The 17,524-nt window shown below is 44.7% G+C and overlaps 1 protein-coding gene across 3 annotated transcripts in view; it reads left to right on the top strand.

The window, feature by feature from the left end:
• LOC138638773 (serotriflin-like) overlaps positions 1-17,524 on the top strand; it is a 52,141-nt gene that overhangs the window by 20,438 nt on the left and 14,179 nt on the right. For all 3 annotated transcript variants that reach the window (XM_069728347.1, XM_069728345.1, XM_069728346.1), the window contains exons 3-6: positions 9,055-9,174; positions 11,218-11,308; positions 14,148-14,293; positions 15,306-15,400. In XM_069728347.1, the coding sequence (XP_069584448.1) occupies positions 9,055-9,174; positions 11,218-11,308; positions 14,148-14,293; positions 15,306-15,400 (452 nt within the window). The remainder of the gene's footprint in view (positions 1-9,054; positions 9,175-11,217; positions 11,309-14,147; positions 14,294-15,305; positions 15,401-17,524) is intronic.

Genomic DNA, 17,524 nt, shown 5'->3' with positions numbered 1-17,524 from the left:
CAGGCGGCAGCAGTTCTGAAGCGGAGGAGGAGGGGCCGCAGCAGGCATCAACATCGCAACAGGTTCCATCTGCCGGGCCCGTATCTTGCCCAAAACGCGTGGCAAAGTCAAAACCTGTTGGAGGACAGCGTGGCCATCCGGTTAAAGCTCAGTCTGCAATGCCTGAAAAGGTATCCGATGCTAGAAAGAGTGCAGTCTGGCATTTTTTTAAACAACATCCAATTGATCAGCGCAAAGTCATCTGTCAAAAATGTTCAACTACCTTAAGCAGAGGGCAGAATCTGAAAAGTCTCAATACAAGTTGCATGCATAGACATTTAACCACCATGCATTTGCAAGCTTGGACTAACTACCAAACGTCCCTTAAGGTTGTAGCACCCTCGGCCAATGAAGCTAGTCATCAACGCAACATCCCTTCCGGCAGTGTAGGCCCACCATTTTCTGCACCACCTGCAGTATCTGTGCAGGTTTCTTTGCCAGGCCAAAGCAGTCAGGGTCAGGGAATCACCAGTTTCATAGTAGGAAACACTGAATCTAGGGCACCGGTGGCAACAATACCATCTCCCACCATCTCTCAGTCTGCCATGTCCACCGGCACCCCCGCTAGTTCCACGATCTCCAGCTCTCCAGTCCAGCTCACCCTACATGAGACTATGGTTAGAAAAAGGAAGTACTTAGCCTCGCATCCGCGTACACAGGGTTTGAACGCCCACATAGCTAGACTAATCTCGTTAGAGATGATGCCCTACCGGTTAGTTGAAAGCGAAGCTTTCAAAGCCATGATGGACTACGCTGTACCACGCTACGAGCTACCCAGTCGACACTTTTTTTCCAGAAAAGCCATCCCAGCCCTCCACCAGCATGTTAAAGAGCGTATCGTCCATGCACTCAGGCAATCTGTGAGCACAAAGGTGCACCTGACAACAGATGCATGGACTAGTAGGCATGGCCAGGGACGTTACGTGTCCATCACGGCACACTGGGTAAATGTGGTGGATGCAGGGTCCACAGGGGACAGCAAGTTTGGGACAGTTCCTCCTAGCCCACGGTCTAGGAAACAGTTGGCTGTAGCCGTTCGCACCCCCTCCTCCTCCTCCTCGTCCTCCTGCAGAAGCGAGACCTCGTCCACAGACCGCAGTCGCACAACCACTCCATCCGCAGCTGCCACTGTTGCACACCAGGTCTCCCATTATTGGGCAGCTACTGGCAAACGTCAGCAGGCTGTATTGGCTATGAAGTGTTTGGGCGACAACAGACACACCGCTGAAGTTCTGTCCGAGTTATTGCAGAAAGAAAAGCAGTCGTGGCTGGGCACTGTAGATCTTGAGGCAGGCAAGGTAGTGAGTGATAACGGAAGGAATTTCATGGCTGCCATCTCCCTTTCCCAACTGAAACACATTCCTTGCCTGGCTCACACCTTAAACCTGGTGGTGCAGTGCTTCCTGAAAAGTTATCCGGGGTTATCCGACCTGCTCCTCAAAGTGCGTGGACTTTGCTCACATATCCGCCGTTAGCCCGTACACTCCAGCCGTATGCAGACCTATCAGCGTTCTTTGAACCTTCCCCAGCATCACCTAATCATAAACGTTGCAACAAGGTGGAACTCAACACTGCACATGCTTCAGAGACTGCGTGAACAGAGGCGGGCTGTTATGTTTTTGTGGGAGGATACACATACACGGGCAGGCAGTAGGATGGCAGACATGGAGTTGTCAGGTGTGCAGTGGTCGAAGATTCAAGACATGTGTCAAGTCCTTCAGTGTTTTGAGGAATGCACACGGCTGGTTAGTGCAGACAACGCCATAATAAGCATGAGCATCCCCCTAATGCGTCTGCTGATGCAAAGTTTGACGCACATAAAGGATCAGGCGTCTGCAGCTGAGGAAGAGGAAAGCCTTGATGACAGTCAGCCATTGTCTGGCCAGGGCAGTGTACAGGACGAGGTAGCGGGCGAACAGGAGGAGGAGGACGAGGAGGATGATGGGGATGATTATATTTTTAATGAGGAAGCTTTTCCGGGGCCAGTGGAAATTGTTGGCGCGGCAAGGCCGGGTTCTGGTTTTTGGAGGGACACAAGTGACGTGGATTTGCCTGAAACTGCCCCTCAACCAAGCACAACCACAGATTTGAGAACTGGAACTTTGGGCCACATGGCGGATTATGCCTTACGTATCCTCAAAAGGGACACACGCATTACTAAAATGATGAACGATGACGATTACTGGTTGGCCTGCCTCCTTGATCCTCGCTATAAAGGCAAATTGCAAAATATAATGCCACATGAGAACTTGGAACTAATATTAGCAACCAAACAATCAACTCTTGTTGACCGTTTGCTTCTGGCATTCCCTGCACACAGCGCCCGTGATCGTTCTAACACGAGCTGCAGGGGCCAGCAGACCAGAGGTGTTAGAGGGGCAGAAATCAGAAGTGGCGTTGGCCAGAGGGGTTTTCTGACCAGGTTGTGGAGTGATTTTGCTATGACCGCAGACAGGACAGGTACTGCAGCATCAATTCAAAGTGACAGGAGACAACATTTGTCCAGTATGGTTACTAACTATTTTTCATCCCTTATCGACGTTCTCCCTCAACCGTCATTCCCATTTGATTACTGGGCATCAAAATTAGACACCTGGCCAGAATTGGCAGAATATGCATTGCAGGAGCTTGCTTGCCCGGCAGCTAGTGTCCTATCAGATAGAGTATTCAGTGCTGCAGGTTCAATACTAACAGAAAAAAGGACTCGTCTGGCTACCCAAAATGTAGATGATCTAACCTTCATTAAAATGAACCACAACTGGATTTCGAAATCTTTTGCCCCACCTTGCCCGGCTGACACCTAGCTTTCCTATTTAAAGGTCTTGCCTGTGGACTATTCTGAACGACTTTTCCAATCTCGTAATTTGCAGCACCTGATTGTCCAGCATCCGACATGTTAACACCTCCCTAAATGGCCAAAGTCCCCACACGGGGCCCTGGTATCGCCACTTGGCGCCAGCACCCGTGAGAGTACTGTTTGTCTGAGGAGGTGGGTGTGCCCGCTTTTGGTCGACGGCACTGCCACTAGGTCCCTCATAGTACAATAAAGTGTCTGGCGGTGGTGGTGCGCACCCAACGTCAGACACACCGTTGTAATATGAGGGGCCCTGGGCCTGTACCGCCGGCCACAAGACAGTCCCCCCCAGCTCAAACAGTGCTCTACCACTTGCAAAATTTTCTCTCACAGCTCCACCAATGTTTAGTCTATGCGCTGACATCCTTCAATGCCTGGCACTGTCAATACCATTGTATTGACATTTTTCTTATGTTAGGCCTTCGAAGCCTGTCTCCGGTCACTCCTTCCACTAGGCCTCCACTGACCTGTCTACTGCTGCCCGTGTTCCCCTGGAACCAATTTTAAATTGCCTACAGCCAGCCCAATTTATTATGTTAGGCCTTCGAAGCCTGTCTGCGGTCCCTCCTTCCACTAGGCCTCCACTGACCTGTCTACTGCTGCCCGTGTTCCCCTGGAACCAATTTTAAATTGCCTACAGCCAGCCTAAATTATTATGTTAGGGCTTCGAAGCCTGTCTGCGGTCCCTCCTTCCACTAGGCCTCCACTGACCTGTCTACTGCTGCCCGTGTTCCCCTGGAACCAATTTTAAATTGCCTACAGCCAGCCCAATTTATTATGTTAGGCCTTCGAAGCCTGTCTGCGGTCCCTCCTTCCACTAGGCCTCCACTGACCTGTCTACTGCTGCCCGTGTTCCCCTGGAACCAATTTTAAATTGCCTACAGCCAGCCCAATTTATTATGTTAGGGCTTCGAAGCCTGTCTGCGGTCCCTCCTTCCACTAGGCCTCCACTGACCTGTCTACTGCCGCCAGTGTTCCCCTGGAACCAATTTTAAATTGCCTACAGCCAGCCCAATTTATTATGTTAGGGCTTCGAAGCCTGTCTGCGGTCCCTCCTTCCACTAGGCCTCCACTGACCTGTCTACTGCTGCCCGTGTTCCCCTGGAACCAATGTTAAAGTGCCTATAGCCCTAATTTATTATGTTAGGGCTTCGAAGCCTGTCTGCGGTCACTCCTTCCACTAGGCCCCCACTGACCTGTCTACTGCTGCCCGTGTTCCCCTGGAACCAATTTTAAATTGCCTACAGCCAGCCCAATTTATTATGTTAGGCCTTCGAAGCCTGTCTGCGGTCCCTCCTTCCACTAGGCCTCCACTGACCTGTCTACTGCTGCCCGTGTTCCCCTGGAACCAATTTTAAATTGCCTACAGCCAGCCCAATTTATTATGTTAGGGCTTCGAAGCCTGTCTGCGGTCCCTCCTTCCACTAGGCCTCCACTGACCTGTCTACTGCCGCCAGTGTTCCCCTGGAACCAATTTTAAATTGCCTACAGCCAGCCCAATTTATTATGTTAGGGCTTCGAAGCCTGTCTGCGGTCCCTCCTTCCACTAGGCATCCACTGACCTGTCTACTGCTGCCCGTGTTCCCCTGGAACCAATGTTAAAGTGCCTATAGCCCTAATTTATTATGTTAGGGCTTCGAAGCCTGTCTGCGGTCACTCCTTCCACTAGGCCTCCACTGACCTGTCTACTGCTGCCCGTGTTCCCCTGGAACCAATTTTAAATTGCCTACAGCCCAATTTTTGTTATGTTAGGCCTTCGAAGCCTGTCTGCGGCCCGTTCTTTCCACTACTACTACACTGACCTGGCTACTGCCGCCCGTGTTCCACTGGAACCAATTTAAAATTGCCGACAGCAAGCCCAATTTATTATGTTAGGCCTTCGAAGCCTGTCTGCGGTCCCTCCTTCCACTAGGCCTCCACTGACCTGTCTACTGCTGTCCGTGTTCCCCTGGAACCAATTGTAAATTGCCTACATCCCAATTTTTGTTATGATAGGCCTTCGAAGCCTGTCTGCGGCCCGTTCTTTCCACTACTACTACACAGACCAGGCCACTGCTGCCCGTGTTCCCCTGGAACAAATTTTAAATTGCCTACAGCCAGCCCAATTTATTATGTTAGGCCTTCGAAGCCTGTCTGCGGTCCCTCCTTCCACTAGGCCTCCACTGACCTGTCTACTGCTGCCCGTGTACCCCTTGAACCAACATCAGAAAATATAAAAATAAGTATTTTGCTTATAAAAAAGAAAATACTGGAGAGATATCAAATGCAGACATTTTAACATTAAAAACACACACATACAACAAAAATCTGGTACAGTACTAAAAATGGCCACCAGCTACAATAACTTTCTCCTGCAAGTAGTTAACTGAAAGTTTTTTTCAATTTAAAACACAGATATGGCATCCACCGAGTGTTGTCCTGTCGCGTCTTCTTTATATTATTGCCAAGAAGATGTAAAACAATGAAAATAATAAAATCATTATTTACCAAAAAAATAGAGTAAGTCAAAACCACATTGCAAATAAACATTCATTACAAATAAAGAAGCAGGGCGCGTCCGAGGGTGAGTATATACCTAATAAGAATATAATCACCCTCGGACGCGCCCTGCTTCTTTCCGACAGCCTTCCTTCCTAAGAATCAGCCCTTCCGTGGTGTAGAGAGAGGGTGTGTTACACTCCAAGGTGTTCCCCAGGTTGCCTTTCCTGAGCTTCGATCTTCATGCTCTCGTTTAGTAGTTGTCGGAAAGTAGGCTGCATTAGGCCTACAAATTGGGTATGGGGTGGAGAGAGATGGTGTGTTACACTCCAAGGTGTTCCCCAGGTTTCCTTGCCATTGCTTCGGTCTTCCGACTCTCTTTTAGTAGTTGTAGAAAACTACACTGCATTAGGCCTACAAAATGGGTATCGGGTGGAGAGAGATGGTGTGTTACACTCCAAGGTGTTCCCCAGGTTTCCTTGCCATTGCTTCGGTCTTCCGACTCTCGTTTAGTAGTTGTACAAAACTACACTGCATTAGGCCTACAAAATGGGTATCGGGTGGAGAGAGATGGTGTGTTACACTCCAAGGTGTTCCCCAGGTTTCCTTGCCATTGCTTCGGTCTTCCGACTCTCGTTTAGTAGTTGTAGAAAACTACACTGCATTAGGCCTACAAAATGGGTATCGGGTGGAGAGAGATGGTGTGTTACACTCCAAGGTGTTCCCCAGGTTTCCTTGCCATTGCTTCGGTCTTCAGACTCTCGTTTAGTAGTTGTAGAAAACTACACTGCATTAGGCCTACAAAATGGGTATTGGGTGGAGAGAGATGGTGTGTTACACTCCAAGGTGTTCCCCAGGTTTCCTTGCCATTGCTTCGGTCTTCCGACTCTCGTTTAGTAGTTGTAGAAAACTACACTGCATTAGGCCTACAAAATGGGTATCGGGTGGAGAGAGATGGTGTGTTACACTCCAAGGTGTTCTCCAGGTTGCCTTTCCAGAGCTTCGATCTTAATGCTCTCGTTTAGTAGTTGTTGGAAACTACACTGCATTAGGCCAACAAATTGGCTATGGGGTGGAGAGAGATGGTGTGTTACACTCCAAGGTGTTCTCCAGGTTTCCTTGCCATTGCTTCGATCTTCCGACTCTCGTTTAGTAGTTGTAGAAAACTACACTGCATTAGGCCTACAAAATGGGTATCGGGTGGAGAGAGATGGTGTGTTACACTCCAAGGTGTTCCCCTGGTTTCCTTGCCATTGCTTCGGTCTTCCGACTCTCGTTTAGTAGTTGTAGAAAACTACACTGCATTAGGCCTACAAAATGGGTATCGGGTGGAGAGAGATGGTGTGTTACACTCCAAGGTGTTACCCAGGTTTCCTTGCCATTGCTTCGGTCTTCCGACTCTCGTTTAGTAGTTGTAGAAAACTACACTGCATTAGGCCTACAAAATGAGTATCGGGTGGAGAGAGATGGTGTGTTACACTCCAAGGTGTTCCCCAGGTTTCCTTGCCATTGCTTCGGTCTTCAGACTCTCGTTTAGTAGTTGTAGAAAACTACACTGCATTAGGCCTACAAAATGGGTATCGGGTGGAGAGAGATGGTGTGTTACACTCCAAGGTGTTCCCCAGGTTTCCTTGCCATTGCTTCGGTCTTCAGACTCTCGTTTAGTAGTTGTAGAAAACTACACTGCATTAGGCCTACAAAATGGGTATCGGGTGGAGAGAGATGGTGTGTTACACTCCAAGGTGTTCCCCAGGTTTCCTTGCCATTGCTTCGGTCTTCCGACTCTCGTTTAGTAGTTGTACAAAACTACACTGCATTAGGCCTACAAAATGGGTATCGGGTGGAAAGAGATGGTGTGTTACACTCCAAGGTGTTCCCCAGGTTTCCTTGCCATTGCTTCGGTCTTCCGACTCTCGTTCAGTAGTTGTAGAAAACTACACTGCATTAGGCCTACAAAATGGGTATCGGGTGGAGAGAGATGGTGTGTTACACTCCAAGGTGTTCCCCAGGTTGCCTTTCCAGAGCTTCGATCTTAATGCTCTCGTTTAGTAGTTGTTGGAAACTACACTGCATTAGGCCTCCAAATTGGCTATGGGGTGGAGAAAGATGGTGTGTTACACTCCAAGGTGTTCTTCAGGTTTCCTCGCCATTGCTTCGATCTTCCGACTCTCGTTTAGTAGTTGTAGAAAACTACACTGCATTAGGCTTACAAAATGGGTATCGGGTGGAGAGAGATGGTGTGTTACACTCCAAGGTGTTCCCCAGGTTTCCTTGCCATTGCTTCGGTCTTCCGACTCTCGTTTAGTAGTTGTAGAAAACTACACTGCATTAGGCCTACAAAATGGGTATGGGGTGGAGAGAGATGGTGTGTTCCACTCCAAAGTGTTCTCCAGGTTGCCTTTCCTGAGCTTCTATCTTCAGGCTCTCGTTAAATTGTGGTTAAATGGAACAACTGCATTTGGCGTACTAGTTGGTTTGGGGCCTACTAACAGTGTCTGCCGCTCCTTGCTGTTCTCCTGGTTTCCTGTCCTGAAATTCCGTTTTCAGGCGCTTGTTAAGTAGTTGTTAATGTTAGACTGCATTTGGCCTACTAGTTGGGTTGGGGCCTACTATCGGTGTCTGCCACTCCTTGCTGTTCTCCTCCACTGAACAAAGCTGTGCCGCCTGTTTACTACGGTTGCCAATTTTGAACTGCATTTCGACTACTTACTGATTTGGGCCTACTCTCTGTGTCAGCCTCTCATTCCAGTTGTCCTCCACTGCAATGCCCCCTGGTTATTCCTGTGTTACCAATTTTGAACTGCATTTAGCCAACTTTATTCTTTGGGCCTATATCTGTGTTTCCTCCTCATCCTGCCCATTGCCCAGCCAGTGATAGATGAGTCTGCTGGTACATTGACCCATAACGCAACATTCCCCGTGCACGCTACACAACAACATTGTGACCCTGCTGAAAGTCAGGTTGCTCTTCCCGCATACCATACCACCTTACATGGGGACAAAGAGGAAGGTGCAGATGAAAGTGCAGGTTCCTTCATCAGGTGGGGGGAGGAATACTAGTTGGCGACGTCACTGGCACAGGGCCTCTCATAGTACGCAAAAGTGTTGCTGCCGGTGGGAGGCGCCCCCGCCGTGCAAACACACCGCTGTACTTTGAGGGGCCCTGTGCCAGTGCCAATGCCAACGAGTGGGCCCCCCCTGCTTGCTCAGGTTCACAGCACTTGCAAAGTTGAAATACTTACCTCTCCCTGCTCCACTGCCGTGACGTGGTCCAGATTTCCTGGACCCACTAATTACTTGAACCAGCCCTACCCACCACAACTTTAGCCAAATGACCCCCAATTTCAAATGCCTTCCAATTATTATAAGGTAAATTACGCTTGACAAGCTTCATTAAGAAGAATGGATGGTTTTGACATTAAAATGGGCACTCTAGGTGTTTTCCTGGCCCTCACTCACTGCCGACTATGCTGCCCCATTGACTTGCATTGGGTTTCGTGTTTCGGTCGATCCCGACTTTACGTCAAAATCGGCCGATTTCACTCGACCCGACTTTTGAGATAGTCGGGTTTCGCGAAACCCGGCTCGACTCTAAAAAGGTCAAGGTCGCTCAACTCTACTCTTGACTTATTCTCATAGCTAGGCTCTGGAAATATCTTTTCTGTCGGCTGTTCTTCTTTCAGGCTTCTGATCCATTGGCTCGCCTATCAACAAAGAAACCTGAAGTCCAGAAAGAGATTGTTGACCTAATGAATAAGCTCAGAAGAGAGGTCGAGCCATCCGCAAGAAACATGTTAGAAGTGGTGAGTCGTGTCATTCTCATTGCATTATCGCGTAGAATGTTAGCATCTGGTTCATCCTCATCTCGATGTAGCATCCTTCAAGTTTTTACTTTACTATAACTTTGTACAAGATTTTAGCATTTAATACATTTTCCAGTTTTATTATGTAAAAGTTAATCTGTTCTAAGTTAACTTAAAATTAACTTAACAATGTGATGCCAGACTCCTTTTTTCATTTACTCTCTATGCCATATTGGTCCTAATGTGCAGTGACGGTAGGAAAATTTGGAACAGAGGTGGGAGAACCAATTTACAGGACTTCGGTCTATCGGCCAAGTCTGTAATCCGTAAAAGCTGGACGGGTGTCCTACAAATCTACTGACCTCCCGACAGTCCCGGATCTTCTTGTTGATTAGCTGGCATGATATTATCGTTATGGCGAGATGCACACAAAACATTGTGCCAGTCCAGCTAACCAAAATAAAAGCCAAGAATGTCAAGAGATAAGGATATTGGAAGGCCATCACAAATTACTGACCTGCCTGATGGACCAGAGTTCTGTGAATTGATTTTTCCAGTTCAATAAAACACAACAGGCTGAAATTACCATCACAACCACTGGATGACCAAACATAGACACATATGCCATCTCCTAACAGAGTATGACTAAATTACATTTTTTACATATTTTTCTTAAAGGGAATCTGTCAGCAACTTTTTGCTTTGTAATCTGAGAGCATCACGGTGTAGATGCTGAGCTCCCAATTCCAGCTATGTATCATTTCCTGATCTGTGTGCTCTCATTTTGATACAATCACTGTTTTCTGCGGATTTTAGCAGTTCGCTAAATGCTGAGTTCTTTGTAACTCCTCCCACAACACTGATTGGCAGCTCTCTGTGTCCACTGTACATTGACAGAAAGCTGCTAATCAAGTTTGGGGGCGGGGTTACAAAGAATAGCAGGACTAGCATACACAAGACACCTAGTCCTGTAGTGATAACCTACTGCTTAAAAATCTTTTTTTTATTAAAACAGGAACACACAACCTAATGACACATCACAGGAACCTGCCCCGACATCATGTTGTCATGCTGCCCTAAGATTACATAGCAAAAACCTGATGACAGATTCCCTTTAATTATCTTGGGATATATCAATTCAATGGGAAAAGTAAGGAAGGACAAATTACTAATCTGTAATAGTTGATCACAACTATTTTAATCCACAAGGTCTCTTAGTAGGTGCTGGCTTAGTTTGCAGACACTTTTCTTTTTTAGAAGATTTACTGCTGTAGGGAAACTTGCCAAAGAGATGTCCTGTCAACACATGTTGGCAAAACAAGGTTCAACATGCCAATAAGTTAGTTCTTAGCTGCCGACACACTAGATAGCTGTCGGCCAAATGATAGTTCAGCCGACAGCTATTTCCCCAGACTTCCAAATACTCTGGAAAGGTTGGCTGCCCGAGTCTCCTGTGTTCTGTATGAGAGAGCTGCTGCTACACTCCTCTGTCAGAGGCTTATTACGCAGAGGAAAAAAAAGATTAGCAATTGGAAAACCAATAGATTGGATCTTTCACGACTCCATTGTCATCTTTCTAGGAGAGTCGGGCCCCATACACGTTGCACTTTAAGCTGGTCTTGCCAATATCAGGATTATGAGACCAGGATTCTTCAGTCCATTGGGAAAGAAGCTTATATTGCTTTTTCCCAATTCTGAACTCATGCATTCTCGCCTGAAATGAGTGTGCATGTACACATAATGTATTATATTAAAATAATGGGGCCAAATTTAAAATTTTCTTTAATAGTTTCCAATTCAGGTATTTTAACTAGTGGCAGGATAGAAGTAACAATGGGGCATATAATATGCATATAGTGATTTTTAGCCAATGATAGTATCTGAGTAATAGAACAGGACTATGTCCCAAACACTCCTGAAAACAATTGAAGACTTGATTGTCGTGCATTTTTTGCTTGCACTAATCAATTATTTTATTATATAAAAATTTAGCAAAAACGTAATGTTTAATCTTGATGATCTTCTTGTCTTTTTTTTGTTAAGGTTTGGAATGAAGAAGCTGCACAGAATGCTGAGAGGTGGGCTAACCAGTGTTCCTTCAAACACAGCAAAGAAGAAGAAAGAGAGATCACAAGTGGGTGACATTGTCAAGCTGATCCACATACAACGGGTATGGAAAGTATTCAGACCCCTTTAAATTTTTCACTCTTTGTTTAATTGCAGCCATTTGGTAAATTCAAAAAAGTTAATTTTTACTCATTAATGTACACTCTGCACCCCATCTTGACTGAAATAACCAGAAATGTAGGAACTTTTGCAAATTTATTAAAAAAGAAAATCTGAAACATCACATGGTCATAAGTCTTCAGGCCCTTTGCTTAATACTGAGTAGAAGCCCTAGTACAGCCATGAGTCTTCTTGGGAATGATGCAACAAATTTTTCACACCTGGATTTGGGGATCCTCGGCCATTTTTCCTTGCAGATCCTCTCCAGTTCCATCAGGTTGGATGGTGAACGTTGGTGGACGCCATTTTCAGGTCTCTCCAGAGATGCTCAATTGGGTTTAGGTCAGGGCTCTGGCTGGGCCAGTCAAGAATGTTCACAGAGTTCTTCTGAAGCCACTCCTTTGTTATTTTAGCTGTGTGCTTAGGGTCATTGTCTTGTTGGAAGGTGAACCTTTGACCAAGTCTGAGGTCCAGAGCACTCTGGAAGAGGTTTTCATCCAGGGTATCTCTGTACTTGGCCACATTCATGTTTCTTCAATGACAACCAGTCGTCCTGTCCCTGAAGCTGAAAAACAGCCCCATAGCATGATGCTGCCACCACCATGTTTCACTGTTGAGATTGTATTGGGTAGTTGATGAGCATTGCCTGATTTTCTCCACACATACTACTTAGAAATATCACCAAAAAGTTCTATCTTCATCTCATCAGACCAGAGAATCTTATTTCTCGTAGTCTGGGAGTCCTTCATGTATTTTTTAGCAAACTCTATTCAGGCTTTCATATGTCTTGCACTGAGGAGAGGCTTCCGTCAGGCCACTCTGCCACAAAGACCCGACTGGTGGAGGGCTACAGTGATAGTTGACTTTGTGGAACTTTCTCCCATCTCCCTACTGCATCTCTGGAGCTCAGCCACAGCGATCTTGAGGTTCTTCTTTACCTTTCTCACCGAGGCTCTACTCCCACGATTGCTCAGATTGTCTGGACGGCCAGGTCTAGGAAGACTTCTGGTGGTCCCAAACTTCATTCAATTAAGGATTATGGAGGCCACTGTGCTCTTAGGAACCTTGGGTACTGCAGAAATTCTGTTGTAACCTTGGCCAGATCTGTGCCTTGCCAAAATTCTGTCTCTGAGCTCCTTGGCCAGTTCATTTGACCTCATGATCCTCATTTGGTCTGACATGCACTGTGAGCTGTGAGGTCTTATATAGACAGGTGTGCGCCTTTCCAAATCAAGTCCTATCAGTTTAATTACACACAGCTGGCCTCCAATGAAGGAGTAGAACCATCTCAAGGAGGATCACAAGGAAATGGACAGCATGTGACTTAAATATGAGTGTCTGAGCAAAGGGTCTGAATACTTATGACCATGGAATATTTCAGTGTTTCTTTTTTGATAAATTTGCAAAAATTTCTACATTTCTTTTTTTTCAATTAAGGTGGGGTGCAGAGTGTACATTAATGAGGAAAAAATGAACTTTTTTGAATATACAAAATGGCTGCAATGAAACAAAGAGTGAAAAATGTAAAAGGGTCTGAATACTTTCAATTCCCACTGTGCATTACTATTGGACTATAGGGCTTCCTTTTCCCCAATAATAAAGATCAGGGAAAGGAGTAATGTGCAATCCCCTAATTTACAATATTAGGGAAAGGGGTAATGAGTAGTGATGAGCGAACCAGGCAACCCCTACATGTACTTATGCTGGCTAACAGATGTAAATCTTTCAGCTGCGGCAAGAAAAACTAAAACTCCAAGCACTAAGAAATACTCGGAAGACCCCCGAGCGTACTCGAGAAATCTCGAGTAACGAGTATATTCGCTCATCACTAGTAATGTGCAATCCCCTAATTTATAAGACTAGGGAAAGGGGTAATGTGCAATCCCCTAATATACAAGATTAGGGAAAGGGGTAATGTGCAATCCCCTAATATACAAGATTAGTGAAAGGGGTAATGTGCAATCCCCTAATATACAAGATTAGGGAACGGGGTAATGAGCAATCCCCTAATTTACAAGATTAGGGAAAGGGGTAATGTGCAATCCCCTAATTTACAAGATTAGGGAAAGGGGTAATGTGCAATCCCCTAATATACAATATTAGGGAGAGGAGTAATGTGCAATCCCCTAATTTATAAGACTAGGGAAAGGGGTAATGTGCAATCCCCTAATATACAATATTAGGGAGAGGAGTAATGTGCAATCCCCTAATTTATAAGACTAGGGAAAGGGGTAATGTGCAATCCCCTAATTTACAATATTAGGGAAAGGGTTAATGTTAAATCCCCTAATATACAATATTTGGGAAAGGGTTAATGTTAAATCCCCTAATCCAAAGTATTGATGAGGAAAAAAAGTACTGTCCTATGATATAGTAGAATATTAGATATAAGTGTAATGTATAATCCACTAATATAAAATGTTAGATGAAGTTATGCTCAGTGTTTCCCCTAATTTCCAAGATTACGGGAAGGAGAGTTAATGACCCCATTATACAATTGTCGGCTCTGTTACACATCGAGATTAGGCTGATTGCTTTGGTGACTTGGGGCACGGTAGTTTCCCAAATAACAGAATATCAGGGATAAAACCCTTTTGCCAATAATTTAATCCAACTCCTCTGTTCTCGCCGAGGAGACGGCTATCAGATTATCTAGGTGTGGATTACAGCAGAGACTGACTGCGCTGGGGGGCAATGGTGAGCGAGCCCCCTATCATTACACAGAACGTTATATTCTCTGCCTCTAGGATACCCGTGCGGGGAGAACCTGTTCATGGCCTCATATAACGCCTCCTGGGAACATGCAATGATGTCATTTTACAACGAACGTCGCGATTTTGTGTACGGAGTAGGACCAAAGACGAAAGCATCGGTCGTCGGCCATTACACCCAGGTATTGTGTTTTCTTCTACACCTGTTAACAGCATTGCTTTTTACCAGCTTTCTTCAGTGGTTCTTCACCAGAAATGGCTGAAAATGAACTTGATCCCTCTCTACTATGTGGTCATCACAGGCATGGCCTGGGGTTCCAGCACACTAGGTGTGAAAACTTGGCCGTCTACATCTGAGGCCACGGTCACTCTATCAGTATTGGGTCTGCATTTTACCTCAGTATTTGTAAGCTAAAATCAGGAGAGGAACAACCAGAGGAAAAGTCTAATAGAAACACGTCACCACTTCAGTATTATTCACTCATTCCTGGTTTTGGCTTACAGATACTGAGGTAAAATACTGAGCAAACGCTGAGCGTGTGAACGTGGCCTTATGAAAAGGAAGGTCTCCAGAAATAGGCATTTTAGAGTTCCGTTAAACTAATAATACCCAAACACTGACTCAAAAGTCTCAGTCAGAGATGAGGAAAATCAATTTGATGCAAATCGAACTTGTGTCAAACTTTTGAGAATTTCCCTGAATCCGATGAATTTGAATAATTTGTGATTGGCTTAGAAAATATTGCTTAGAGTGGTCATTGCCACTTACCCCCCAATGCCTTGCAGCTAGCATATCACAGGGTATAGCAAACCTAAACAAAAGGAACCAGTATGAAAGGAAAAGCAGGGAATGCAGCAGCCATTTTCTAGAGGGCTGGGCTTCTATTTATTACATCTGAGTGGCTGGTAAGTAAAATCCCTGTTTGTCAAGGTGCTGGGGATATGTGAATGAAGGAAAGAAGGCAATGGTGGACACAGACAGAAGAAAGTCCTTTGCAATAACAGTATATGAGCTCTATGTAGTTCAATAACGCTTCATAGTGCACAGTTCCACCTGCTTTTTGAGGTGTAAGTAGATTCCTTTTACCTCTTAGGCCCCTGTGATGCGGCACCAATGATATATCCACCCCTGAGGGGGAGTTGTGATTTGTTGCTTTCTCTATAAGCTACTTATGAATATTAATTATTTTCCAGCTGGCCTGGGCCACCTCATGGGAGCTAGGATGTGCAGTAGCCAGATGTCTTGGCAAAAAATATGAATACTACTATGTGTGCCAGCAATGCCCAGCGTAAGTGAGAAATAACAATAATAACCATAGACTCGTCTCTTTAGTGATGTCAGATGTAAGCAGACATTTATTTACCAAAAAGTGTAGTGAAAATCTACAGGAGAAAAAAATTATAAAAAAGCATAATAGCTATCTATCTATCTATCTATCTATCTATCTATCTATCTATCTATCATCTATCTATCTATCTATCTATCTATCTATCTATCTATTATCTATCTATCTATCTATTATCTATCATCTATCTATCTATCTATCTATCTATCATCTATCTATCTATCTATCTATCTATTATCTATCTATCTATCTATCTATCTATTATCTATCATCTATCTATCTATCTATCTATCTATCTATATATTATCTATCTATCTATTATCTATCTATCTATCTATTCTATCTATCATCTATCTATCTATCTATCTATCATCTATCTATCTATCTATCTATCTATCTATCTATCTATCTATCTATCTATCTATCTATTATCTATCTATCTATCTATTATCTATCATCTATCTATCTATCTATCTATCTATCTATCTATCTATCTATCATCTATCTATCTATCTATCTATCTATCTATCTATCTATCTATCTATTATCTATCTATCTATCTATCTATCTATCTATTATCTATCATCTATCTATCTATCTATCTATCTATCTATATATTATCTATCTATCTATTATCTATCAATCTATCTATCTATCTATCTATCTATCTATCTATCTATCTATTATCTATCTATCTATCTATCTATCTATCTATCTATCATCTATCATCTATCTATCTATCTATCTATTATCTACAGTGGGGCAAAAAAGTATTTAGTCAGTCAGCAATAGTGCAAGTTCCACCACTTAAAAAGATGAGAGGCGTCTGTAATTTACATCATAGGTAGACCTCAACTATGGGAGACAAACTGAGAAAAAAAAATCCAGAAAATCACATTGTCTGTTTTTTTAACAATTTATTTGCATATTATGGTGGAAAATAAGTATTTGGTCAGAAACAAACAATCAAGATTTCTGGCTCTCACAGACCTGTAACTTCTTCTTTAAGAGTCTCCTCTTTCCTCCACTCATTACCTGTAGTAATGGCACCTGTTTAAACTTGTTATCAGTATAAAAAGACACCTGTGCACACCCTCAAACAGTCTGACTCCAAACTCCACTATTGTGAAGACCAAAGAGCTGTCAAAGGACACCAGAAACAAAATTGTAGCCCTGCACCAGGCTGGGAAGACTGAATCTGCAATAGCCAACCAGCTTGGAGTGAACAAATCAACAGTGGGAGCAATAATTAGAAAATGGAAGACATACAAGACCACTGATAATCTCCCTCGATCTGGGGCTCCACGCAAAATCCCACCCCGTGGGGTCAGAATGATCACAAGAACGGTGAGCAAAAATCCCAGAACCACGCGGGGGGACCTAGTGAATGAACTGCAGAGAGCTGGGACCAATGTAACAAGGCCTACCATAAGTAACACACTACGCCACCATGGACTCAGATCCTGCAGTGCCAGATGTGTCCCACTGCTTAAGCCAGTACATGTCCGGGCCCGTCTGAAGTTTGCTAGAGAGCATTTGGATGATCCAGAGGAGTTTTGGGAGAATGTCCTATGGTCTGATGAAACCAAACTGGAACTGTTTGGTAGAAACACAACTTGTCGTGTTTGGAGGAAAAAGAATACTGAGTTGCATCCATCAAACACCATACCTACTGTAAAGCATGGTGGTGGAAACATCATGCTTTGGGGCTGTTTCTCTGCAAAGGGGCCAGGACGACTGATCCGGGTACATGAAAGAATGAATGGGGCCATGTATCGTGAGATTTTGAGTGCAAACCTCCTTCCATCAGCAAGGGCATTGAAGATGAAACGTGGCTGAGTCTTTTAACATGACAATGATCCAAAGCACACCACCAGGGCAACGGAGGAGTGGCTTCGTAAGAAGCATTTCAAGATCCTGGAGTGGCCTAGCCAGTCTCCTGATCTCAACCCTATAGAAAACCTTTGGAGGGAGTTGAAAGTCCATGTTGCCAAGCGAAAATCCAAAAACATCACTGCTCTAGAGGAGATCTGCATGGAGGAATGGGCCAACATACCAACAACAGGG

This window comes from Ranitomeya imitator, chromosome 5, assembly GCF_032444005.1.
Source record: "Ranitomeya imitator isolate aRanImi1 chromosome 5, aRanImi1.pri, whole genome shotgun sequence".
In the NCBI taxonomy this organism is placed as follows: domain Eukaryota; kingdom Metazoa; phylum Chordata; class Amphibia; order Anura; family Dendrobatidae; genus Ranitomeya; species Ranitomeya imitator.
Note: the sequence above shows the minus strand (reverse complement) of the source record. Positions and strands in the feature narration are given on the sequence as shown.